The sequence below is a fragment of the Polypterus senegalus genome, chromosome 5 (genome assembly GCF_016835505.1).
Source record: "Polypterus senegalus isolate Bchr_013 chromosome 5, ASM1683550v1, whole genome shotgun sequence".
Lineage (NCBI taxonomy): Eukaryota > Metazoa > Chordata > Cladistia > Polypteriformes > Polypteridae > Polypterus > Polypterus senegalus.
In genome coordinates, this window is record NC_053158.1 from 205,593,981 (window position 1) to 205,619,892 (window position 25,912).

The 25,912-nt window shown below is 44.5% G+C and overlaps 1 protein-coding gene and 1 long non-coding RNA gene across 8 annotated transcripts in view; one reads left to right on the forward strand and one right to left on the reverse strand.

The window, feature by feature from the left end:
* The window catches only part of LOC120529827 (phosphatase and actin regulator 1-like), a 269,957-nt gene that overhangs the window by 225,113 nt on the left and 18,932 nt on the right, over positions 1 to 25,912 (forward strand). For all 7 annotated transcript variants that reach the window (XM_039754013.1, XM_039754010.1, XM_039754016.1 and 4 more), the window contains 5 exons: positions 4,687 to 4,883; positions 6,982 to 7,138; positions 17,185 to 17,240; positions 17,767 to 17,828; positions 23,641 to 23,781. In XM_039754013.1, the coding sequence (XP_039609947.1) occupies positions 4,687 to 4,883; positions 6,982 to 7,138; positions 17,185 to 17,240; positions 17,767 to 17,828; positions 23,641 to 23,781 (613 nt within the window). The remainder of the gene's footprint in view (positions 1 to 4,686; positions 4,884 to 6,981; positions 7,139 to 17,184; positions 17,241 to 17,766; positions 17,829 to 23,640; positions 23,782 to 25,912) is intronic.
* Positions 388 to 25,912, reverse strand: part of LOC120529829 — a 31,959-nt gene continuing 6,434 nt past the window's right edge. Inside the window, exons 2-3 of the long non-coding RNA XR_005633819.1 lie at positions 7,914 to 7,985; positions 388 to 1,174 (exon numbers count right to left, since the gene is read on the reverse strand). This is a non-coding gene — a long non-coding RNA (uncharacterized LOC120529829). The remainder of the gene's footprint in view (positions 1,175 to 7,913; positions 7,986 to 25,912) is intronic.

Below are 25,912 nucleotides of genomic sequence, written 5' to 3' on the forward strand. Positions count from 1 at the left end.
TCTCTCTCTTTCTTTCTTTCTTTCTTTCTTTCTTTCTTTCTCAAGCTCATCTTATATTTCTGAAGATGGCTGGCACTTTCTTTCTTTCTTTCTTTCTTTCTTTCTTTCTTTCTTTCTTTCTCAAGCTCATCTTATATTTCTGAAGATGGCTGGCACTTTCTTTCTTTCTTTCTTTCTTCTTTCTCAAGCTCATCTTATATTTCTGAAGATGGCTGGCACTTTCTTTCTTTCTTTCTTTCTTTCTTTCTTTCTTTCTTTCTTTCCAGGCTCATCTTATATTTCTGGGTATGGCCTCTCCGCTCTGCTACTGGCTGGCACTTTCTTTCTTTCTTTCTTTCTTTCTTTCTTTCTTTCTTTCTTTCTTTCTTTCTTTCTTTCTCTTCTCCCTCCCGACACACACCTGCACCCCTCAGATCTTATTCAGATCCCAGACCCCCAAGAGCCCTGGTATGTGTCATCTTGTCCCGTAAGTCTGGTAGTTCTAACTAAGGGAGGCGCTATATTCCAGTTAGTCGCCCGCCCTTTGCCTCGTTCTTGCCTTTGCCTTCTCATTCGCTCTGCCGCTTTTCCCCACAGCTCGCCGGCCCATACGGTTTGACAGCTGCAGAGTCTGGCACCAGCCGTGTGACTGGCGCTCTGTCACTTTTCTTTGCACTCTTCCTACATTTCAGTTTCACTTTTTATTCCTTCTTTTTTTGTCATTTTAAGACACACGGATGCTAAACGTCACATTTTTGTATTAATTTGTGGAACAAGACAAACACATTCCTTCTGTAATTGCACCCATTGCAACATTTTTTTTGGTTTCCCCAGCAGTTTATGTACTGTTGGCACACGTTGGCATTGGCGTAACACTTGGCAGTGGCCATCTCAGCTTGGCTCATCCTCTCTGGACACGTTTGATTTGTATTTCCTATTTCTGCTTACAGTGGAAAAAAAAAGCTCCAAAACAAACGAGTCCATCCAGTTCTTAGCCTCGTAAAAGGCTACAAGGCTTTTGATTTTGATCGAATCACTACAGTGGTATGCAGGGATACCTTGGACTGTATTGCCCTGATTGGACTTCTGCAACGGGCACAGGGGGCTGCTGGGGACAAGAAGGGCTGGCAGGAACTTGAAAAGGGAGCAGTCATCTATGCTTGTGTTCACCTTTTTGTCTCGTCTGTCATAACCCCTGCAGAATAATAATACTAATAATAATTAATAACCCTCTTTATTGAATTCTGCCAATAAATAAAATATCAACAATAAACAGAACAAAAAACAATTGTACAATTAGAGCTTTAGAATAATGACACATCACAGTACAGTCTGCCACACGTCCAGTCTGTCATCGGTGAACCGCGAGTCTCTGGTCTGCAGTGTGTGAATGAACTTGCATTGGCTCTCCAGATCAGTAGGGGGCGCACTGGTTCATTCAGTCAGTCAGAGTACGTCCTGCGATGGTCAGAGTCACTCAATTTGCTATCCAAATAGAAATGTATTTAACACGTATAGATAAGAGTTATTTATCTATGTTATGTATGACAACACTCCTCTGACAGTATGTTAGTCTCTGTGTGAAGGATACATTTGTCAATCTTATATTGAATAATTCAAAAAAAAAAAAAAAAATAGTCAATCAGTCAGAGTGAAGCGGTCAGTGGGAGGGGCTTGGTGTCATCTGCCAGGTCAGTCATTGGCTAGTTGTCATCATGACCACTTCATCATGCTGAGACTGTGTACTGATTGGCTACTTCCTGAAGACAGCAGCTATGTAAGTGAAGTGAAGATGGTCGCTCCAGACTGTCGTGGAACGAAATATAAAAAGTAGCACACACTGCACATGCTCTTTGATGTCATTCATTGCTGCAGTAAGTTCGTTCAGAGGCCAAGACAAATACAAAAGACGTTCATTCGGTTGGTCAGTCGTTCAGTTGGTCGTTCATTCATTTATTCGTTTGTTTGGTTGGCTCATTCGTTCTTTGCTTCAGTTGGCTGGTTCATTGGTTTGTTTGTTGGTTGGTTGGTTAATCCGTTGGTTCACTCATTTGTTGGTTTCTTCGTTCATCGTTTGGTTGGTTTGTTCGTTGGTGTATTGGTCAGTTGGATGATTTGTTGATTCGTTGGTTTGTTCGTTCATTGCTTCATTCATTTGTTGGTTCATTCATTGATTTGTTGTTCACTGGTTGGTTCATTCACTTGTTGGTTTGTTCATTCATTTGGTGGTTCATTCATTGGTTTGTTGGTTTGTTTGTTCGTGGTTGGTTGGTTGCTTGGTTTGTTCATTTGTTGGTTCATTTGTTTGTCGTTTGTTGGTTTGTTCGTTCGTTCTTTGGTTGGTTGCTCGCTTATCACTAATACAAAAGCCCGACAGGAGCAGCCATTCCCAGAAGAGTCTTAAGTGTTGACCTTTCAGGGTAAGCCATCTGAATTTGGACCGACACGTAAGCGAATCCCAGTGAGGACGCCTGGTGAGCAGAATGGCTTGTAGGCCCTGGTAAGGCTGACGCCCCTGACGTTGAGGTAGCCAGTGAGTTGAGATGTTCTCGCTTTGTATTTGAGCTTCTCTGTGCCGAGTGAATGTTTTGCAGGGCGTGTGTGTGAATGAAGCCTAACGCTTTCGGCCTTTCCAGTGTTAAGGTGCCCGCCAGTATAAAAAGAACCTCAGAAGTTAAAGTGCCTTTGCTGGTCAGTTTGGCACCTCAGGGAGTTTTGAACCGATGTGCTTATAGTATAGAAAAAGTGAATCGACTTCTCGTGTGAACGTCCATACAAACTGACCTGTCGTGGATTGTGTCGACGCTATGAAAACTGCTAATGTGAGGGGCAGCCACAGCCCTTACCCGGCCGGGACGTCAGTTGGATGGAAGGACCCGAGGAGACAGAGAGCATCGGCAGGGCACTACCTTCCCCGGGACGCTAGAGGGCAGCTGTGGCACCATGGATTCCCCCAAGGCATGCTGGGAGCTGGAGTTTGGCACAGCCCTGTTGGGTTTTGTGCAGGGTCCACCTGGGGGAGCCCTACTTTGGGCTTTTACCACTCCTGGGGTGCGGGGGTCTGATTGATGAGCCATCTTAAAAGAAGTCACCTCACTCCATTCAGGGACGAAAGAGGACAAAGCTTGCCAAGAGGAGGAGTGGAGAGGAGAAGAAGAAGACGGCAGAGGGGACGGGTATTTGGTGTGCTGTGCTGTACTGTGCTACCCGGTGCTGTGGGGAGCGAAGGTAAAGCGTGTGTGTCGCTGAACTGGCGGTTGTGTCCGAGATTTGGGGAGCTGTGCGCCCCCTGTTGGTCCACGCTATTTAAAAATGAGCTGCATTTTATAGGATCTACCCCAGGGGTCCCCAACTCCGCTCCTGGAGGACCACCATGGCTGCCGGTTTTCATTCTAACCCGTTTTCTTAATAAGTGACCTGTTTTTGCTCCTATTGATTTCAATTGACTTGCTCTTGACGACTCAGACCCCTTAATTGTTTAGCTGCCAAACAATAATGAGATATAAAATGAGCCAAAACAACTAGGGTTAGGGTAGGGTAGGGTTAGGGTAGGGTAGGTCCATATCTGAAAATAAAGAAAAATGAAGGTCCCAGGAATGAGCATCTGCTCAGGTCTCTAAAACATCTTAACGGAGCTCATAGAAAAGAGAAAATCCACAATGTCGGACATGTCTGCTATTACACAATGAGAGCAGCAACAAGCCATGGAATTAAAAAAACGTGTTTAATGAAGAATAAGATAATCTGAGCCAAATTAAACAACTGGTTGGAGTTTGAGGCCCTGACTTAGTTGGTCTTCTGCTGGCTCCCTCACTTCAGATGTCATTTCTGTTTAAGGAAAGAAACGAAGCAATAAATAAAAAAAAAAAGAACAAGTCAATTAAAATGAATGGAAAAGAGTTAATTAGGAGCAAAAACAGGTCACCGATTAAGAAAAGGGTGAGAATGAAAACCTGCAGCCACTGGGAGTTGAGGACCCAGTTTAGATTCTAAACCAACCTGCTGGATGCACCATCTGCTCATTGAAAGTCACTATATAGAGAGGAACTGACCGATGACATGTAGCATCCACCCTTTGATAGTTGCTATATAAAAGTGAATTGACCGGTCGGGTGCAATGTCCATTCATATGAAAGGAAACTGACCTGTCGGACACGGTGTCCACTCTATCAAAGCTGCCATATAAAAGTAAACTGCATTGTACAGAAACCTGCCGTGCACGATGTGCACTCATTGAAAGTTTCGATATAAAGGTCAGCTGACCTGTCACATGCAGTGTCCACTTGCTATATAAAATTGAATCGACCAGTCGTGTGCAATGTCCATTCATATGAAGGTAAACTCACCTGTCGTGCATGATGTCCACTCATTGAAAGTTTCGATATAAAGGTGAGCTGACCTGTGACATGCAGCGTCCACTCTGTGAAGGTTTCTGTAAAAGGACGAATTGCTCTGTCATCTGCTGCGAAGCTGACCTGTCATTGTCCCATCAGGCATGGCTGCTAAACGAAGATGAATTGCATTCTGCAGTAACTGAGCCACCCTGTGGTGCACACCGTCCACTCATTATAAGTGGCTGTATGACGGTGACCTGTGTGACGTGTCCCCTCAATGACAGTTGCTATGTAAAGGTGAACTGAGCCGCCGTGCTCACTTTCTTGCAGCCTCCTTCACTTTCTTTTCTTTCTTTCTTTCTCCTTTTCGCAGCTCCGGTCTCCACACCGTCCAAGGAAGCTCGCTCGACGGGCGGCCAGTGCCAACAGTGGTGATCGAGTGTGACGACGACAAAGAAAATGTGCCTAATGAGTCCGATTACGAGGACGCGCCCAGTTTGTATCAGGATGAGGACGATGAGGATGAAGATGAGGAGGAAGACGACGATGACGACGGCTCACTTTTTACAAGTAATCCTTCACTTGCGTTTCTTATAGCAGATTTGACATCCACTGCTGCCCGCCGGTATTGTAGGGAGCTCAAGTTTGCACAAAGGCAGGAAACAAGCCGGCCGTGTTTTAAAATTATAAAAATTTGAATGAAAAATTGCTTCAAATTGTGGGTTGTGTTTTTGGATTTTTTTATTTTTATTTAGCTGATAACTTTGACCCCAAGTAGCTTTCCAAGGAGGGAATGCACAGTTCAGCTGTCCCCACATTTCAGGTCAAGTGACTCTCTCCTGGCTACATGAGGGTCACTTTGTTGACGGTTGCCAAGTGAATGTGCATAATGAGGACATTCGTAATAGCAGGGCCGAACCTCTTGTCACTTTATATAGTGCCTTTCATGCTTTACATTTGATTCCAAATGTGTATTTTGTGAACACTTGCCATGATGAGATCAGTGGAGCCAACAAGGAGTCATCAGTTGGATGTCATTACTGGGGTCTGTTATGAACTGGAGGCTCCTAAAACAAGCCGGGCAGAGGCTCACCTGACTTCAGCAAGACCCCTGATGCTCTCTGTTGGCTTCAACTGTAGCAAGTCCAAAAAATGGGAGGTGATTGGTGCAGGCAAAACAACTGTAAGGTGTCACCAAAAGCCCCAAGAAAATGAGGGATAACCGTAAGCCCTTTAAAAAAATGAAACATTTAGTAAGAAAAATGGCAATATACTAAAAAAGGCTTCTAAACTGCAGCAGAGCAGGTGCCTTAAAGGCAATCCAGAGCAAACGAGTCAAAAACATAATGGAAAATCAGAATGAGTGTGGTGCACCATCTGTTGGAATGCCAAATGCAATGTATATATCTCTGTTATATGCTACATGATATGGGATTTGTAAAAGCAGTGTTAATGTTTGTGATGCGCCACCTGTTGGAATGACAGAGACATAGCAACTGGACAGACACACAGGTAAACAGACAGACAGACACTTCTCCTTGAACAACAACATCTATGTATGTCTTGTATAACCCAAAATCATACAAGGAGTGGCCCTCTTTTTTGACAGCAAAGCCTTGAATCCCCAAGAAAGCAAGAACAAACTTGTAGGGAAACAATGGAAGAAATCTTGAGAAAGATAATTCAGAGAGAGAGAGAGAGAGAAACCCCCTTTCCAGGTAGGGTGGGCATGCAATGACTGTCAAAAAACGGAGTCAATACAATACAATACAATACAATACAATACAGAGAACAGAACTCAAGTCATCCTCTTTACAGAGCCAGATGGCCAAACCGTCATGGCCACCTGAGGAATACAATACAACAGTACAATAGTAATAGTAGAGACTGCAAAGCAAAGTGCCAGAGTAGATGAAACCACTCACCAAGTACAGAACTGTCACATATGAGGCATGGAGACCTTGGCCAACAAGCCACCTCTCCTCATTGGCCAATCCGCAACTGAGTCAGTGCTGGGCCGGCCAATCAGATGAAAGGACCCTTCTAACCGATGACTCCGCTACTCCTTTTTCAGAGATGGGCAGGCAAGCAGCTTGGCAGTAGACTTGTGGCATCAAGTGCCACATGTGAGTGCCATGAAGAGAATCAGAGTAGGCGGGTATCAGATTATAACTGTGTTAGTGCTCATGACTAACACCAGAGGTGAAGTCTGCACAGTTCATCAGCAGCTCTAGTCAGGGTGTGCTAAACTGAAGTCGTGAGTCTTGAAAGCTGAGACCGAAGGGGGTGTCTCTTATAGTGGCAGGCAGACCAGTCCACACCTTTTGGGGCGGGGCCTCCTGCTCTTGTGTTATTAAACCTTGGAATCGTAAGCAGGCTGGAATCACAATATCTTAATGTGCGCTCTGCTGGTTTGTAAGTCATTTTCTAAGCTGGATATTGATCACGTCATCTGTAATATTTCTTTCTAACCGCCTTTACGTTTTTCCCAACCTCCTTTTTTAACCGTTGCTGCCATATGTCACACGGTTGCGATGACACCTGCTGCAAACCATTAAGGCCTGCGGTGTAACTTTGGAGACGTGCGTCGTTTCTTTCTGATCCCAGATGTTGTTTTTTCCCCCTCGCTCTTTCCAAAAGCTGACCTTTCCTGTGTCTTCCTTCTCAGGTTCTTTGGCCTTAAAGGTCTGCAGAAAAGACTCGCTGGCAATAAAGCTGAGCAACCGGCCTTCCAAAAGAGAGCTGGAGGAGAAAAACATCATCCCTATGCAGACAGATGAAGAGAGGCTGGAGATGAGGCAGCAGATTGGAACCAAGCTGACACGGTAGGCACTGACACACGCCCGACCCTGGCATTTGTCACCAGCCCTGGATATTTGTAGTCTGCTCTGCCATTTGTCTTTATGTGTCGTAGGACTCGATGTGGTGGACGTCATGGATTTGTGTGTGTGTGTGTTGTAGTAAATGGTGATGCATGTTGGTGTCCTGATAAAAAATAACATTAAAGTCTGCCATTCGCGATACTACAGCGGAGTCAGAAAGTATCGAGACCCTTCAGTTTCTGCACACTATATGGTCCTCCGTGACCAGTATGGTCCTTTGCATTGACGTGAAATTTGTGAGACTTACCAGAAGTGTTTACTGGGTTAATCTACTCTCACCCTTGAAGATTAACACACAGTGATCCTATCCAGACAATGACTCGACCGGTGCCAATTGGTAGTCACTCCACAGCATTCTACACAGGGACTCGCTGTCACCAGCACTAGCAAGCATATGGGTGCCCACACATTAACTTTTGGTCATATGCCACTTACCAAACACTGTCTTGCTTTTACAGCAGTTGTAATTATTAAAGATTAATTCATTTGAAATAATTTTAAATTGATACATTTGCCATTTGTGTTCATCACTATGCACTCCATAACCCATAATGACAAAGTGACATGACGTTTACAGAAAGGTTTGCAAATTTATTAAGAATCGAAAGCTAAAACTTCTTCCTCCTAGAAGTATTCAGACCCTTCATTCTAGAAGCCCCTTTTGGCAGCAATTCCAGCTTTGAGTCTTCCTTGGGAAGTCTCTACAAGTTTGGCCTACCTGGATTTGGGCAGCGGATCCCATTCTTGCCAGCTGATCCTTTCATGTGCCAGTAGATTGTATGAGTAGCATCTGTACAAAAATATAAGCAGATATAATAAAAGTATTACTACAAATGTTTGTAATGCACCATCAGTTGGAATGACAAATGCAACCGCATGGACACATAGATTTACAGGCACACAAATGCTTATTTGTAGTAATAAAATGCATTACAACAAATGTTTGTGATGCACCATCTGTTGGAATGACAGAGACGTAGCAACTGCAAGGAGACATGGATACACAAGTACAAAGACAATTATTTGTTCTAATAAAATGCATTATTATAAATGTAAGTGTAAGTGTAATGCACCATCTGTTGGAATGAAACATGCAATGAAAAGGTCTCTGTAATATGCTGTTTTGTATGGAATTCATAAAAGCTGTGCTAATGTTTGTGATGAACCAACTGTTGGAAGAACAAATGCAGTGCATTTTATTAGTAAAATTGTTTGTGATGCCCTACCAGTTGGAATGGAAAATGCAACCATATGGACACATAGACACCACAGGTACACAGATACTTAAATGTAGTAATAAAATGCAGTACTATAGATGTGTGTGATGCACCATCTGTTGGAATGACAAATGCAGTGTAATTTATTACTACAGATGATTGTGATGTGCTATCTGTTGGAATGACAGAGCGACTGAAAACCAGTCACATAGATGCACAGGCACATGAACACTTATTTGTATTAATAAAATGTATTACAGCAAATGTTTGCAATGCACCCTCTGTTGGAATACCATATGCAAGGCATTTTTTACTACAGAAGTTAATGATGCACCATCTGTTGGAATGTGAAATGCTCTCCATTTTATTGCTACAAATGTTTGGGATGTGCCATTTGTTGGTAAGACATAACAACTGGGTGGACACATTGATACAGAAAATACAATGTATATGTCTCTGTTATATTTCGTAAAAGCAATGTTAATGTTTGTGATGAGCCATATGTTAGAATGATAAATGCAATGCATTTTATTACTACAAATGATTGCAATGCGCCATCTGTTGGAATACCATATGCAAGGTGTTTTTTACTACAAAAGTTAAAGATGCACCATCTGTTAGGATGAGAAATGCAGTCCATTTAATTACTGCAAATGTTTGCGATGCACCATCTGTTGGAATTAGAGAGACAAAGCAACCATAGAGTCACATGCTGTAGATGCACAGGCACTCAGACACTTGTGTCCTAGATTGACGTGGATGTTTCTACTTTTGTGCTTGCTGTTTTGGATTTATCTGAAAGCTAATGGAGTTTTCAATTTATGGACATTTTTAATTTTGGAATTCTGGATTGTATTGTTAAACTTTTGTTTGCCTCTTGTGGGAAACGCTTTTTTTGATATTAATTGCTTCAGTTTTGTTTTTGAAGTTCCTTTCTTTTAGTTCATAAATATTTATATATTTAAAGTATTATTCTTGTTTTTGGGTCTGATGGTTTTTTGTTGTTATTTCTGATTTTTCTCTCTCCCTTTTTGGGTGTTTTCTCTTTACAACCCTTTGCCTCAGGATTTGGGCCTGCACCCGATTCTTCTTGGTTATTAAGTAGTATCTATGTGTGTTTTGCAGTTCCCTTGTGTTTCTTGTATTTCTTGGTTGATCCCAAAGAGGAGGGGCCACCCATCAATCACCTTTAAGGGACCACCCCTTGCCCTGTAAAGGCATGCTGGGAATTGAAGTCCACAGTTGTTGATTTTTGAACGCCCTCTGGTGGATTTTGGTGGGATTTGTGAGTTTTGTGTTTTCTTTCATGTTCATCCCTGGAGTTTCATACTGAGTTTTGTTTGCTTTGGATTGCCTGTTTGGAAAATCATTTTTTGCTTCTGTGAACTAATTTGTTGTGTTTTTGTTTCCTGTTTCTACAGTAAGTGGATGGAGGGGGTTTACTGAGGCTGGGGATCTGCACTGGCAATTGGTTCAAATCCCGTCAATGCCAGAGGTCACTTTACTCCATTGGGTCCCTGAGCAAGACCCTTAAACTGCAACTTGCAAGAGAAGACTCGGGTGTTGGTGGCAGGATTGGCACTCCAGCCACTGTAAAACACCTCACGCTGCTCCATTCCATCTGAACTAGTGTGGTGCTGAGGTGTCACCCGTTGAACGACTGCACTCGGGTCCTATTGGGATACTGAGGTGGTTTGTCGTGTGGTGGGTGCAGCAACGCTCTGTATCAGTGCAGGCTCCCAACCTCTCACTCACCAAGACGCCCTTCCTTTATAAAGTTCAACTTCATTGGCTACCTCTACACCAGCCAGGGGTTCACGGTGATCCCCTCCCTTGTGGAGCATTTCGAGTGTGTTTTGGGGCATTTCATTGTATGTTGTTTTACCTTTAGGACAGCGTGGTTTGTGTAGTGCTAGCACTGCTGCCTCACAACATGGAGGCTGGCTTCATGTCCCAGGTCCTACCTGAATAGACTTTGCATGTCTTCCTCATCTCTGCTTGGGTTTGCTCCCACAGTCCAAAGACATGCACATTAGGTGGACTAGCGATGCTAAATGGGCCAGTTTGTGTGTGTGTGTGTGTGTGTTTGCCTAGTGATGGACTGGCCACCCTGTCCAGTTGATGGCCCTGCCTCGTGCTCTATACTTGGCTCCAGCTTCCCCATGAAGCGGGTTTGGACGATGGATGAACTTTATTGAACTTTGATTTTGAAGCACATTTGGGGTTGGTGTAGGCTGAAGCCCACCACTCTGATGGTATCTGGGCTCACTTCCGGTGCACCTCCTCTGGGCAGGCTGGTGGGATTCAGAAACATTTCTGAAGGCCTCACATCAGATTAAATCATAACACACAGGGCAGTATACAAAGCAGACATTAAAAACCAGACATAGTGGCAGAGATGATCCGGCGCCACCTTGTATGGCACTGGGCTCAGGCTGCGCCCATCAGGCCTCATGCAGAGTGCGGCACTGCCAGTGTTCCTGCGCCTTTGAAGTCTTTGTGTTTTGACATTTTTCGTTTTTTCCCTGACGCTCGACAGGCTGCACAGGTATGTGGGTGGGGAGCATCCCAGACCCCACATTTTTACCTTTACAGTGTCAATGGACAACCTCCGACACAAAAGCTTACCCCACCCCTGCCTGACCTAATCCCCACCTGCACCCTCACCAGCAGATTGGAGAAAAAGTACAGGAGGTGTAGCGTCAGATCAGGGTGCTTCTGTGGGACATATGAGAAGCTGAGGAGAAGAAAAATCAAAATAACAGGAGACTTGTCATCAGTGCCAGCCACCCCGCCTGGCACTCGAGAGACTCCCAAACCACCGTGGATTCAGAAAGTATCTATGAAAAGCAAAGTGTAATGTGCATGGCGTAATGGTAAAAGCCTGGCATTCGCAGTAGTACGGTGGATTCACAACGTAACGTATTGAGACCCCTTTACTTTCTGCACGCTTTATTGTGCTGTCCATTTCATTTGAAAATGGAGAAATTGCCCAGTTTTGCCCATCGGTCTACACTCAATAACCCATCATGACAAAGTGAGAACGTGTTAACAGAAAGATCGGCAAATGGATTAAAAATCAAAACCTGAAATCTCTCATTCGTGGAAGTATGCAGACCCTTAATGCAGTACTCTGTTGAAGCCCCCTGAAGCTTGGGAGTCTTTTTAGGTAAAATCTCTGCAAGCTTTGCACACCTGGTTTTAGGCCATGACTACCATTCCACCTGGCAGATCCTCTCAGGCTCAGACCCCTTTTTACTGTGGCACTCCGAGTGATGCTCGGGTCCATCCTGTTTGCTTGAATTCTCCTGGAGATGTTTCTAGAAATGAATGGAGTCCACCTGTGGCAAAGGGTTTTGACTGGGTGGTGTTTAGAAAAACACACCTGTGTACAGTGGTGTGAAAAACTATTTGCCCCCTTCCTGATTTCTTATTCTTTTGCATGTTTGTCACACAAAATGTTTCTGATCATCAAACACATTTAACCATTAGTCAAATATAACACAAGTAAACACAAAATGCAGTTTTTAAATGATGGTTTTATTATTTAGGGAGGAAAAAAAAATCCAAACCTATATGGCCCTGTGTAAAAAAGTAATTGCCCCTTGTTAAAAATCACCTAACTGGTGTATCACACCTGAGTTCAATTTCCTGATTACTGCCACACCTGTTTCAATCAAGAAATCAGTTCAATAGGAGCTGCCTGACACAGAGAAGTCGACCAAAAGCACCTCAAAAGCTAGACATCATGCCAAGATCCAAAGAAATTCAGGAACAAATGAGAACAGAAGTCATTGAGATCTATCAGTCTGGTAAAGGTTATAAAGCCATTTCTAAAGCTTTGGGACTCCAGCGAACCACAGTGAGAGCCATTATCCACAAATGGCAAAAACATGGAACAGTGGTGAACCTTCCCAGGAGTGGCCAGCCGACCAAAATTACCCCAAGAGCGAGAGACGACTCATCCGAGAGGTCACAAAGACCCCAGGACAACGTCTAAAGAACTGCAGGCCTCACTTGCCTCAATTAAGGTCAGTGTTCACGACTCCACCATAAGAAAGAGACTGGCCTGCAAAAACGGCCTGCATGGCAGATTTCCAAGACGCAAACCACTGTTAAGCAAAAGAACATTAGGGCTCGTCTCAATTTTGCTAAGAAACATCTCAATGATTGCCAAGACTTTTGGGAAAATACCTTGTGGACTGATGAGACAAAAGTTGAACTTTTGGAAGGCAAATGTCCGTTACATCTGGCGTAAAAGGAACACAGCATTTCAGAAAAAGAACATCATACCAACAGTAAAATATGGTGGTGGTAGTGTGATGGTCTGGGGTTGTTTTGCTGCTTCAGGACCTGGAAGGCTTGCTGTGATAGATGGAACCATGAATTCTACTGTCTACCAAAAAATCCTGAAGGAGAATGTCCGGCCATCTGTTCGTCAACTCAAGCTGAAGCGATCTTGGGTGCTGCAACAGGACAATGACCCAAAACACACCAGCAAATCCACCTCTGAATGGCTGAAGAAAAACAAAATGAAGACTTTGGAGTGGCCTAGTCAAAGTCCTGACCTGAATCCAATTGAGATGCTATGGCATGACCTTAAAAAGGCGCTTCATGCTAGAAAACCTTCAAATAAAGCTGAATTACAACAATTCTGCAAAGATGAGTGGGCCAAAATTCCTCCAGAGCGCAGTAAAAGACTCATTGCAAGTTATCACAAACGCTTGACTGCAGTTATTGCTGCTAAGGGTGGCCCAACCAGTTATTAGGTTCCGGGGGCAATTACTTTTTCACACAGGGCCATGTAGGTTTGGATTTTTTCTCCCTAAATAATAAAAACCATCATTTAAAAACTGCATTTTGTGTTTACTTGTGTTATATTTGACTAATGGTTAAATGTGTTTGATGATCAGAAACATTGTGTGACAAACATGCAAAAGAATAAGAAATCAGGAAGGGGGCAAATAGTTTTTCACACCACTGTATATCGAGGGTCCTGCAATTCACACTGGAAGCCAGGAGGTCCAAGGGACCCTCTGTTGATCAATCTGTGGTGAGGCACTGATTGGGACAAGGGGATAAAACCATTTCTAAAGCGTTGAGCGCCCCCGGTAGCTTCGGTGGTCTCCACAGTTGTGAAATGGAAGAAGTTTGGAGCCACCAGGTGTCCTTCTAGAGTTGTTGGGAGCCATGTCAGGACCCACGGACCTCTCTGTAGAACAAACTGTGGTGAGGCACAGACCAGGATGAGAGGACCAAACCATTGCTAAAGCGGTGAGTGCCCTGGATAGTCTGCTCTGCCATTTGTCTTTATGAGTCGGTGAGCTCAGCATGTTGGATATCAGCGTGTGTTGTAGGAAAGGGTGATGCCTGTTGGTGTCCTGATAAACGTAACGTGAAAGCCTGCCATTCATGTTAGGTAATACAATGGAGTCAGAAAGTACCGAGACCCTTCACTTTCCACACACTCTATGGTGTTGCAGGCTTAATTTGAAATCAATACATTTGACACTTTTGTCCATCATTCTACACTAAATAGCCCATAATGACAAAGTGACATCACATTTACAGAAATTGAATTAAAAATCAAAAGCTGAAATGTCTTCTTCCTAGAAGTATTCAGACCCTTCATTCAGCACTTTGTAGAAGCCCCTTTGGCAGCAATTCCGGCTTTGAGTCTTTCTTGGGAAGTCTCTACAAGCTTGGCCTACCTGGATTTGGGCAGTTGATCCCATTCTTCCTAGCAGATTCCCGTCAAGTGCCAGTAAATTGTATGAGTGGCGTCTGTAAACTGCCATCTTCAGGTCTCTCTGCTCCTGTTTGGGCTTTGGTTGGGTCACTTGAGGACCATAAACACCTCTGATTGATGGAGTGCCGTTGAGGTGGTCATCTTTTCAAAATCCTATTCAAAACTAAAAATGGAAATCTCTCATTCATAGAGCTACTCAGACCCTTAACTGTGGCACTCCATGTTGTGCTCAGGTGGCTCCTGTTTGCTTGAGATGTTTCTAGAAGGGTGGCATGGTGGCGCAGAGCATAGCGCTGCTGCCTTGTAGTTAGGAGACCCTTAAGGGTTTGCTTCCCGGGTCCTCCCTTCGTGGAGTTTGCATGTTCTCCTCATATCTGCGTGGGTTTCCTCCCACAGGCCAAAGACATGCAGGTTATTGCATTGGCGATTCTAAATTGTCCCATGTGTGTGCTTGGTGTGTGTGCCCTGAGGTGGGCAGGCGCCCTGCCCAGGGTTTATTTCATGCCTTGCACCCTGTGTTGGCTGGGATTGGCTCCAGCAGACCCCCGTGACTCTGTAGTTAGGATATAGCGGGTTGGATAATGGATGGATGGACGGATGTTTCTAGAAGATGACTGAAGTCCACCTGGAGCAAACTGAACTGTCAGGACATGACTTAGAAAGGCACACGTCTGTCTACCTGTGTGTATAGAAGGTCCAACAATTCACACTGCAGGTCGGGTCCAAGCAACTCTCTGTAGACCTCCAGACAGATCGGGGCGAGGGGATCCAACCATTCCTAAAGCTTTGAGTGTACCCAGGAGCTCATAGGCCTCCAGGATTGTGGAATCAAAGAAGTTTGGTCCTTCTGGAGATGACCAAACTAAAAAAAAAACATGCAATATGAGGCTTGGTCAGGGAGGTGACTAAAACTAAAAGAGCTTCAGAGGTCCTCTGCCGAGATGGTAAAAACCCTTTGGAAGGACAACCACCTCAGCAGCACTCGGTCAATCAGGAGTTTATGGTAGAGTGCTTAGAGGGAAGCCATTCTTGAGAAGAAGTCATATAGCAGTTCTAAGGACTCTTGAGAGCACTGAGGGAAAAGATTCTCTGATCTCATGAGACAAAAATTGAACTCTCTGGGCGAAACTCCAAGCACTATGTCGGCAAAGACCAGGCACTGCTCATCACCTGCCTAACAGCATCCTTATGGTGAAGCCTGGTGATGGCAGCATCAGGGACAGGGGGACTGGTCAGGTCTGAGGAGAAGGAATAATGAAGCCAAATACAGAGAGGTCCTTGAAGAGAATGAGTGCATGTCATCTGAGACTGCGGTGACAGCTCACCTTCCAGCATGACAAGGACCCCAAACATACAGCCAAGACAACACACTTCTGGACAAGTCTTGGAATGTCCTGGAGTGGCCCAGACTTAAACCCCCCATAGAATACATGGGGGGAGACAAGAAGATGGCAGTTTACAGATGCTTCCCGTGCAGTTTAACAGAACTTGAATGGATCTGCCAAAAAGAAAGGGATAAACTACGTACAAAAAAAAAAAAAATCGAGGTGTGCAAAGCTTGTAGAGACAAACCTAGAAGACCCAAAGCTGAAGTTGCTGCCAAAGGGGCTTTGAGAGAGCACTGAATTAAGAGTCTTACAGTATGACTTCTGTGAATGAAAGACCACAGTTTTTGCTATAAAATACATTTATTGACATGTTGTCACTGCGTCATTATGGGTTATTAAATGTATGGATGGGCAAAAATATCAAGCGCAACCTTTTCAAATGAAATCAACAGCACAATAAAGGGTGCAGAAAGTGAAGGGGTCTCAAAACTTTCTGAGTCCACTGTAACGTCATGATGGTGATTGTAGGCAGACACCGATATAAAATGCACTACATAAGGCAGATAGCTAAACAGGTATGAAAGGCACTATAAAATAAATATGATATAAATAAAAATACTGTATGAAATGCAGTATATAAGAAATATAAGACAGGGTAAGCTGGGGACTGCATAAGAGAGAAGAGAGCCCATGAAAGGCACTGCATAAAAGTCACAAAATAATAAAGATTGAAAGAGTGTAGTTAGAGGTGAAGGGCACTATAGAACAGATCTGGGTGTGAAAGGCACTATATAATAGGTGGACAGACCTGACTTATAAGCATATTAGGCTAAACAGTGGAGTGGCTGTCAGCGTCACTTCACATCAGCCCATCATGAATTCTACACTTCAGCGTCCCGCTGTCTGAGGTCTGGCCCTGGGCCACCCCTAAAGTCACTGTTCCCACCAGTGGATGCTAATTTGTGCCCCCGGACAGTCTGTGGACTAGTGGGGTACATTCACTTTCTATGGTGGGGGGAGGGTGTATTTTTTTTTCGTCATGGGGGGGGGCGGTACTGCTGATGTTTGTTTCCATGCTGGGGAGGACAGGTGTCTGCTTCATTCCTGGCAGAGGTGGACAGGATTTTATTTTTTTCTGGTGGCGGTTTGCTTGTTTTCCATTTTTGGGGGTGATGTTTGTTTTCGGTGTCCATGGTGACACAGGTGTCTCAGGTGTTTGGTCCGGGGTGGGTTTACTTTAGTGCAGGGTCGGATGGGGTGCGGGCGGTTCCATTTAGTTTTTGGCGCCCGCTTTCCTCTTTTTTGCCCTCCCTGCCCTGGGCAGCAGTTCACTGCCGTCGACTGAATGTGTTGTGACACACGGGGTGGCTGATTGCTGACTAAGGCTGCGTAGGAGGAAGGAAGTGGTGAAAAGCGAGCGATCACAACATACGAGGGCATGGAAAGTCCGTCTGACAAGATGTGACTGGCCTCTGCTCCTGCGCCGTTCTTAATTGTACCTCCTCCTCCTCCTCTTCTCCCGTCGTCCTTTTTGTCTTTTGTTTGTTTCAGAAGTCCCGTCAGCTCCATCCCAAAGTTTACTTTTAGGCAAGAAGGCGCAAGTTGCTCTCCGCTGGAGAGCAGTTTCACTTTGGAAAGGCGATGAAGCCCCTGAACTGAGATGGTCCAGAAACTGATCCTTGTCTTATTTCGCAGGCGCTTAAGTCAGAGGCCAACTGCTGAAGAATTGGAGCAGAGGAACATTCTAAAACGTAAGTCACATCTGCATGTCGCCGACTGTCATCATAAGGTGAACCAGGGGAAACATGTCATTGACGGGTGGTCTTTGGGGGTGGCAAAGCAGAAGGGGCTTCAGTGTCTGGCCCTGGCTGACCACAGAGGAAGGACTCGATCCAAAAGGGACCCACTAGATGATGCGGGGGGTCACCGGGCGTCCAGAGTTTGCCATGACTTCCCATCAGAATTAAGAACTTTAGGTTCAATGCACTGAATTGCAAGGATGCACAGTAGGTAGCACCTGAGCTCGGGTCCTGTTCAATGTTTCTGATTAAGACCACCCAGATTTGCAGAGCGCTCATTCCGATGACCAAAGGGATTCTGCACTTTATTAAAGCAAGCCGAGTCACAGCCCCGGTCACGGCAGGTCGCTATATCGCCGATTCCTCCACTCGTACCTCTTCAGACTTTAGGCACCCCCCAGGCCGGGGACCTCCGATCAGTTCAAATGTGTGACGTTTCGCTCATCAACGCGTCTTCTTCTTTTTTTTTTTCTTATAGCCAGGAATGAACAAGAAGAACAGGAGGAGAAGCGAGAAATCAAAAGACGCCTGACACGCAAAGTAGGTTTGCTTTTTTTCTATCCGGGCCGTGAAGCGGGACCACCGCAGACAGCAGCAGAACGAGCGGAGGGCCGCTGGCACCCCGCGCGCCGCCAGCCTCCTCTAATGAGCGCTTAACACGGAGCGCCTCGCGCCGCGCTCTATTTTTAGTAAGCCCTACAATCATGTGGTTTGGACGCCCAGGGGATGACATCGGCCGGCGGAGTTTCTCACCAAAACACATCGACGTCAAGACGGAGAGCAGAGCTGCCCTCTGTTTGGTCTGTCTGTAGCATGTAGTGCCTTTCACACCTGCCCACAGTTTGTCTGCCTACCTTGGTATTGCCTTTCATAACTCGTTCAGAATGCCTTTCCATCTTTACTCTTTGTACTTCATAGCGCATATTGAATGTATTTACTTATTTATTTTATAATGTCTTTACAAAGCATGCAGCTTTTGGGTCGCTGGGACTTATGCAACACATTCCTTAATCATTCATTTTCCATATATGCTGTATTATGATAAGGGAAGCTGGGGCCTACCCTAGCGGGCACAGGACACAAGGCAGCAGGGCTCCAATCCACTGAGGGACACCCCGCGACACGTGGTCCAATTTAGCAATGCCAATCCACCTAACCCACCTGTCAGCACTGCACCAACCTGGCACCTACCCTTACTTATCCATCTGGCTTTTAGATGCAAGTACTCGGCCCTTCTTTATATACCACCTTTCACATCTCACTCCTGTGTCATATAAGGTTATGCATATCCTTCTGTTTATATTTTTTATAATGACTTTTGTGACATCTAACATGTCTCTCTGCTAAAAACCTGCCTTTAGACCTCTCAGTCTATCCATCATATACTGTATAATGCCTTTCAGGTCAATCTGTCAATCTTTTAGAGTATTGTCCATATGTGTTTATTTTATATAACACCTTTAACATCCTTCTTTTTTACAGTGCTTTGTATTTATAATTTTTACAATGCTATTCGTGTCTATAGATCATCTGTTTTAATATTAGACCCATTCATTTCCACACATCCACTTTTCCACTTGTTTTCTAAATTTGCTTTCATATCAGTAATTTTCATAACATCTTACATATATTTCTTATATAGCACATGTCTTAACTGTCTGGAACAAACGTTCTGCATGCATTTAAACATTTTATATCCACCTGGCATGTCTACGTGTGCCTGTAAAACTCTACATCCATCTTTTTTATGGAGTGCCTTTCATATCCGTGAATCTCTTTCATTTGTGTACTACCTCATATATAAATATTGATTCAAAACCTGCAATTTTATCCATCTATTTATTTTATATAGTTCCTTTCACAACTTTTATGTCTGTTTATTTTTTATAGGGTTGTTGTTATCTGTTTTCTATACCACTTTTCTATCTGCTTAGCTGAAATAGCGCATTTCATCTCTCTCTGTTTTATAGTGCGTTTCACATTAATCTATGACATAGTGGCTTTCATCTATCTATTTTCCTGTCTATCTACCTTATATTCTGGATTTCATATCTCTGAACTACTTTATAGTGCCTTTCAAATTTATCAATTACACAATGCCCTTTACAACTTTATGCTACTGTATATGATCATCTTCATAACTATCTGTTTATCTATCTGTCTTGTAGAGTGCTTGTCATAGCTCTGCTTCTATCTGTTTTACAGTTCCTTTCATATCCGTCTGTTATTAAGTGGCCTTCACAACTGTTATATAGCGCCCTTCATATAAGACTGTCTGGTTTATACACCGGATTTCATATCAATTTGGTAGTGACTTCACAACTATCTATGATAAGGTGCCCTTCACATCCACCTCTTCATCATACACAATGCATTTCATTTGTCTGTATCTTATATAGTGCCTTTCATGTCTATCTATCTATCTATCTATCTATCTATTATATAGTGCCTTTCATATCTATCTATCTATCTATCTATCTATCTATCTATCTATCTATCTATCTATCTATCTATCTATCTAACTATTATATAGTGCCTTTCTATCTATCTATCTATCTATCTATCTATCTATCTATCTATCTATCTATCTATCTATCTATCTATCTATCTATCTATCTAATCTAATATACTGCATTTTATATCTACAGTTTATAGTGCCTATCACATTTATTGATTATTTTAGTCCCATTCACAACTATTATATTGCTTTTATAGTGCCTTCCAACAGCTATTTGCTTCACAACTGTCTATGATATAGTGCCCTTCACAGCTGTTCATCTGTATATCTTGTACAATGCATTTCATATCTGTGTGTATTTTATAGTGCCTTTCATATTTATCTTTAATTCAGTTTCCTTCCCAACTGTGTTATTATGCCTTCCACATTTGTCTTGCTCTTATAATACATTTAATATCTCTCCATTTTATAGTATGTCTGTCTTGTATGCTGTATTTCATGTCTCTCTCTCTCTCTATCCATTTTATAGTGCCAGTCACAACTATGATATCACACATCTCCATTATTTAGTACTCTTTAAAGCTATTATATACTGTAGTACCCTTCACAATTACCTATCATATAATGCCTTTCCTGTCGATTTATCTTTTTTATTATATTTCATATCTCTTTTACAGTGCCTTTCGTGTCTCTCTCTCTCTCTCACACTCAGTGCTCTCCTTTCATGCTTGTCCATCTATGATGTCTCTCTTTGTCTTTGTTTTCAGGACCCCCACCCTGGTAGGACTCCCTCCTCAGTAATTCCCGATGTTGTTTTCCCCAAGGGCTCCCACTTCTCCCCACATTTCAAACACAGGGACGTCAGCGTGGCATGACTGAATGGCTCCGGCGAGTGTGTGTGTGTGTGTGTGGCCATTAGGGTGGCACTGGGGTCCTTCTCTGTATTATTTTTGGCCTGAAACACAGAAGGGCCAAGTGAGACAAACGTACCCAACAAATGTCCTTCAATTAAGAAAACATCACGTCGGGAGGGCCGGCTGCAGAGAGGAAGGAGCTTCAATGGAGTGTCCGCTCCGTTCAGAGACGCCTCGGTCTGACAGCAGGGCAGGTCACTCGCTGAACGTCCTGCTCCAGCTCTCCTTGTTCGACTCACCTCAGCCCAAAGGCCACTTGTGGCTCCCTGAGACCTTCTTTAGGAGACAAAGGACTAAAGAAGCTGAGATCCGGAGTTAAGAGGAGGGAGGACACGCGCTCCCTTTGAACATTTAGGAATGAGACGTCTGTAAATGTTGGCGCTTTGGTCAGTCAGCACCTACAAGGCTGAACAACTTTCTTAGGGTTTGCAGTGAAGGCTTCAAATGAAACCGTCAGCCATGTGGCCTCCAGCAGCTGCCATGTGTTTCCACATCAGGCTTAGACAAACAAAGCCCCCTTGACAGGTCTTCTCTCTTTCCATCCAAAGCTGCTGACCTTTTTTGCTCCCCCCATCATGCGTGTTTGCTTCTAGTCAATAAAGCAGAGAGAAGCGAAGAAGACGTCTGCCTTCCTGCACTCATCTGACAACCGACTTCTGAAAAAGCACCGACGGCATCATGGCTGGGCCTGAATGAAAGTTTAAACACGGGGACTTGTTAGGGGAAGAGAGGGGACGCTGGGCTGGAGTCAAGTGACAAGCAGCCTGCTTCCCGATGGCACATAAGTGACATTCTTCACACCTCACATGTTAAAATGGCTTGGCACCCCTAAGGACAGAAGTTTCTCTCCCCATCTTTCTCTCTCTCTTTCCGTCTTTCTTTCCCTCTTTCTCTCTCTACATCACAGGACTCAAGGATACTTGTGAGATGAAATGACGTTCAGGGTAAACTTTGCTTTCACTTGGCGTCCTGTAGGGTCATCACAACAAAGAGAAAGAACACGGAGGGTGACAAGTGACAATGAGGCAGAGGAGATCAACCACAATCCCATCCAGAGTTCATTTCATAATGGCTGCCATTTATCTTTCCTACAATCTGAAACATCCCACCATGTCAGGTGTCATCAGGCCCCTTCATTTTTACACATTTTGTTCTGTTGCAGTCTTGTGCTAAAATCATTTCAACTTATTTATTTATTTTTTTTTTACTGACATCAAGCAACGCTCAACACTCCAGTAGGACAAAACGAATAAAAGAGTTTAGAGAATTTTGCAAATTTATTAAAAGCTACTGTAGGTGAGCAGCGCGGACCTGAGTGAGAACGTTTACAGTGCACCATCTGTTGGAATGGGCTGAAAGTTTGGAGAATGACCCAAGTGTTGGTTTTCACCAAGTTTGCTGCTTCAGTGATTTAAGATCTTCTTGTCAGATGTTTCTCTGGTACACTGAAGTAGAATGACAAGCAGTTCAGAAGTTTCAAAGGCTTTTATTGACAATGACATGAAGTTGATGCAGAGACTCCATATATTTGCAGGGTTGGCCCTCCTTTCTTTTTCCAGACCCCTCTCTGCAATTTGCCCTGGCAGGCTGTCAATCAATGTCTGGGCTCAATCCTGACTGATGGCAGACCATTCTTGCCGAATCAGAATTGGTGGGTTTTTGTTTGTCCACCCGCCTTCTCAATGGGATTAAAGTCTGGGAGGTTTCTTCGGCCATGGACCCCCAAATTTTGATGTTTTGGGAACCTTCAATGCTTCAGGGTCTCCCTGTAGCCTTACCCAGATCTTTGCCTCAACACAATCCTACAAACTCCAAGTGGGATTTCATGATGTCTCCTGGCCGAGCTGCCACAAAGCCCAGGTTAGCGCAGTGCTGTAGTGAGAGTCGTCTTTCTGGAAATTTCTCCCCTCTCCACACAGGAGGCCAGCCAGAGTTGACCGTCAGGATCTTCGCCGTCCGTCGTACCAAGGATCTTCTTCAACTTCTGCTCAGTGTAAATTTGTGTGCTCTCTACAGTAAGCCTCCTCAGATCTGGGCCTTGACACAATGCCATCTCAAAGCTCTTTCATTCGACCTCACGCTTTGGTTTTTGCTCACGTGGAGGACCTTCTATAGACAGATGTGTGTCTTTCCTCATCGGTCCTCTCAACTGAATTGACCACTGCTGGACTCCAAACAAGGTGTGGGAACACCTCAGCAATAAGCAATAGAATAGGATGCACTTGAGCCACATGTCAGGTGTCATAGCAAAGGGTCCAAAAATGTGTGTCAATGGGATATTTCAATTATTTCTTCTTCTTTCGGCTGCTCCCATTAGGGGTCACCACAAATCTTTCCAGTCTTCCTGTCCTCATCATCTTGCTCTGTCACACTAATCACCTGCATGTCCCATCACCACCACATCCATAAACCTCCTCTTAGGCCTTCCTCTTCTCCTCTTACCGGATAGCTCTATCCTTAGCACCCTTCTCCCAGTATACCCAGCATCTCTCCAAACCAACGCCATCTCACCTCTCTGACTTTATCTCCCACCCGTCCCACCTGAGCTGACCCTCTAATGTCCTCATTTCTAATCCTGTCCATCCTCGTCGTGCCCGATGCCAATCTTAACATCTTTAACTCTGCCACCTCCAGCTCTGTCTCCTGCTTTCTGGTCAGTGCCATCGTCTCCAACTATGAATTTTTTTTTTATAAATTTGCAAAAATAATCCACATTTTCTGTTTTAGGTTGTCCTTCTGGGGTGTCGAGTGTTGTTTGATATCGGGGGGGAAAAAAGAAAAGTAAACGATTTTAGCACAAGGCAGCCACATACTGAAATCTGAAAAAGTGAAGGCTCTGGAGACTTTCTGAATCTGAAGATGAAATGACCGATTATTCTCGGGGGGCATGGGTGGGTCACGCTCTGTGCCCAGCCCGGCTCCCGTCTGTGTGCCGTTTGCTTTTTCTCCTTGTTATCCTTGTGCTTTTCTCCTTCACCAGCTCAGCCAACGACCGACCGTGGAGGAACTGCGTGAAGCGAAGATCCTGATTCGCTTTAGTGACTACGTAGAGGTGGCCGACGCACAGGACTACGACAGACGGGCAGACAAGCCGTGGACGCGGCTCACAGCGGCTGACAAAGTAAGAGAGACCTGGGCATCGGATTGTGTCTGTGTGGGCATGGACGGGGTGAGATAACACTGGCATCTGGAGATTGGTGTGGACACAACACAGGCAGAAGGAGTGTGCTAGAGTGGATACCGTGCGGGTACAGCATGTGGTAGGACACAAATGGGGAGTGCCAAGCTGGACTCAAGACAGGGGCAAAGTATGGCAAGTCGGCTATTTGTATTAGAGAAACTGAAATGGATGTCATATGATAGATACATACAGGGCCATGGCAAAAGTATTCAACCCCATTCTCTGGATTTCGAAAAGACACAGTGCATATTGTGGCCTCTAGGGGGGCCATCATAGACCCTCAAATCCCAGACACAACTACTCTGACGCAAGTCCTGGGCTCCTTAGATGTAAAGTAAAAGTAAAAAAATTCAAATTTCTTCTCTCTCATCCACTCCTCCCAGAAGAGCTTCTCGCCTGACTCGGGTGCCCTGGTCAATTTGGAGGGGGCTCCCTTTTAATTCTGACCTGGGTGCACTTCCAGTGCCAAACCACCGTTTTCAGGAAGCTCTCAATGGGCCAATCAGAACAATGTTGGGACAGGGGAACCTCCACCTGACCGCTCGCCACTTGGTGGCACCCATGGAACCCAACAGGGTAGACCTGTGGGCCACAGCTTTAATGCTGCCCAAATGGGGGTTCACTAACCAGTCACCCAGTGCCCCCCCACTTGATTTGGTCCCCTGACTGGAAAAGGGAATGCCAACCATGCCAGTCAAAATGCTCTATCAGTCATACAGTCCATTTGTTATACAGGGTGAGCCAAAACGAATTGCCACATTTCTCAAGGTAGAGGCCACCGAGTGGGTTGGGGGTCCTTTGATAGGCGATCCCTTGTATTCAGTCGGCCACATGTCTTGGTCCGGTGCACACCATGCTTCACCTTCAAAGCGTTCTTCCAAAAAACAATGAATCCATCAACACTATACAACGCACCTTCCGAACGCACTTCAGCATTCCTCCTAACGGTGACGTCCCAATTCTTCAGTGGGTGGCTAAATTTAGGCAGATGGGTGCAACATTGAACAGAGAATCTCCAGGACGTCCCACCCTGAAAACATCCAAGCTGTAAGTTTATCCATTTTGTAGTATCCTAGACGTTCAGCGCACTTCTGCCTTTGGCATTTCCAGCAGGTCTTTTGATTTTGCACGAGGACCTTCATTTCCATCCATACACAATGATGGCAGAGCAGGAACTCACTGAGTGAGACTGGGAGAGCCATAGAGAGTTGTGTGCCAACATTCTGCAAAGCGTTCATCAAGATGTCAACGTCATGTGACATCAGCGACGAGGCACATTTCCATTTGATTTGCTGCGCAGATATGCCAAATTTTCACTACTGGACTGAAACCAACCCTCGTGAACTTCATCGGAGACCCCTGCACAGTGAGCACACGTGTGTTGCAGAATTTGGCACTGTAGGCAGAAAGAAAGCAACGGTCACCGCCACTTCAGAACGTTACATTGAAATGCTAGAGAACTGGAAGACATGGATGTGGTGAATGGCTGGTGTCAACACAATGGAGCAACAGCTCATACGGCACTGCGTGGAGATCCATGCAAGTTTTGCGGGAGATGTTTCTGGAGAAGCTGATCTCCCTGCGCAGCGATGTCGGGTGGCCTTCACGTTCGCCTGATCTCGCTCCGTGCGATTTCTATCTCAAGTCGAAGGTCTACACACACCGACCTCAAAACCTCGAAGCCCTCAAGGACGCTGTTTGACACGAAATGGCTGAACGAGTCATGTGAGCATCTCAAAGAGCGTATCGTTAATGACAGCCACCACCTTGAAGACATCATTTTTAAAACACAGTGAACAAAATCTATTTGGTATTCCCTTTCTTGTGTCGTAATGAAATTGATTTTATCTTGCAGCGTTTTTGTAGAATGAACGTTTGAAATGTGGCACTTCCCTGTACTGGAATGCTGGCCAGATAAGATAGATAGATAGATAGATAGATAGATAGATAGATAGATAGATAGATAGATAGATATGAAAGGCACTATATGATAGATAGATAGATAGAAAGCACTATATGATAGATAGATAGATAGATAGATAGATAGATAGATAGATAGATAGATAGATAG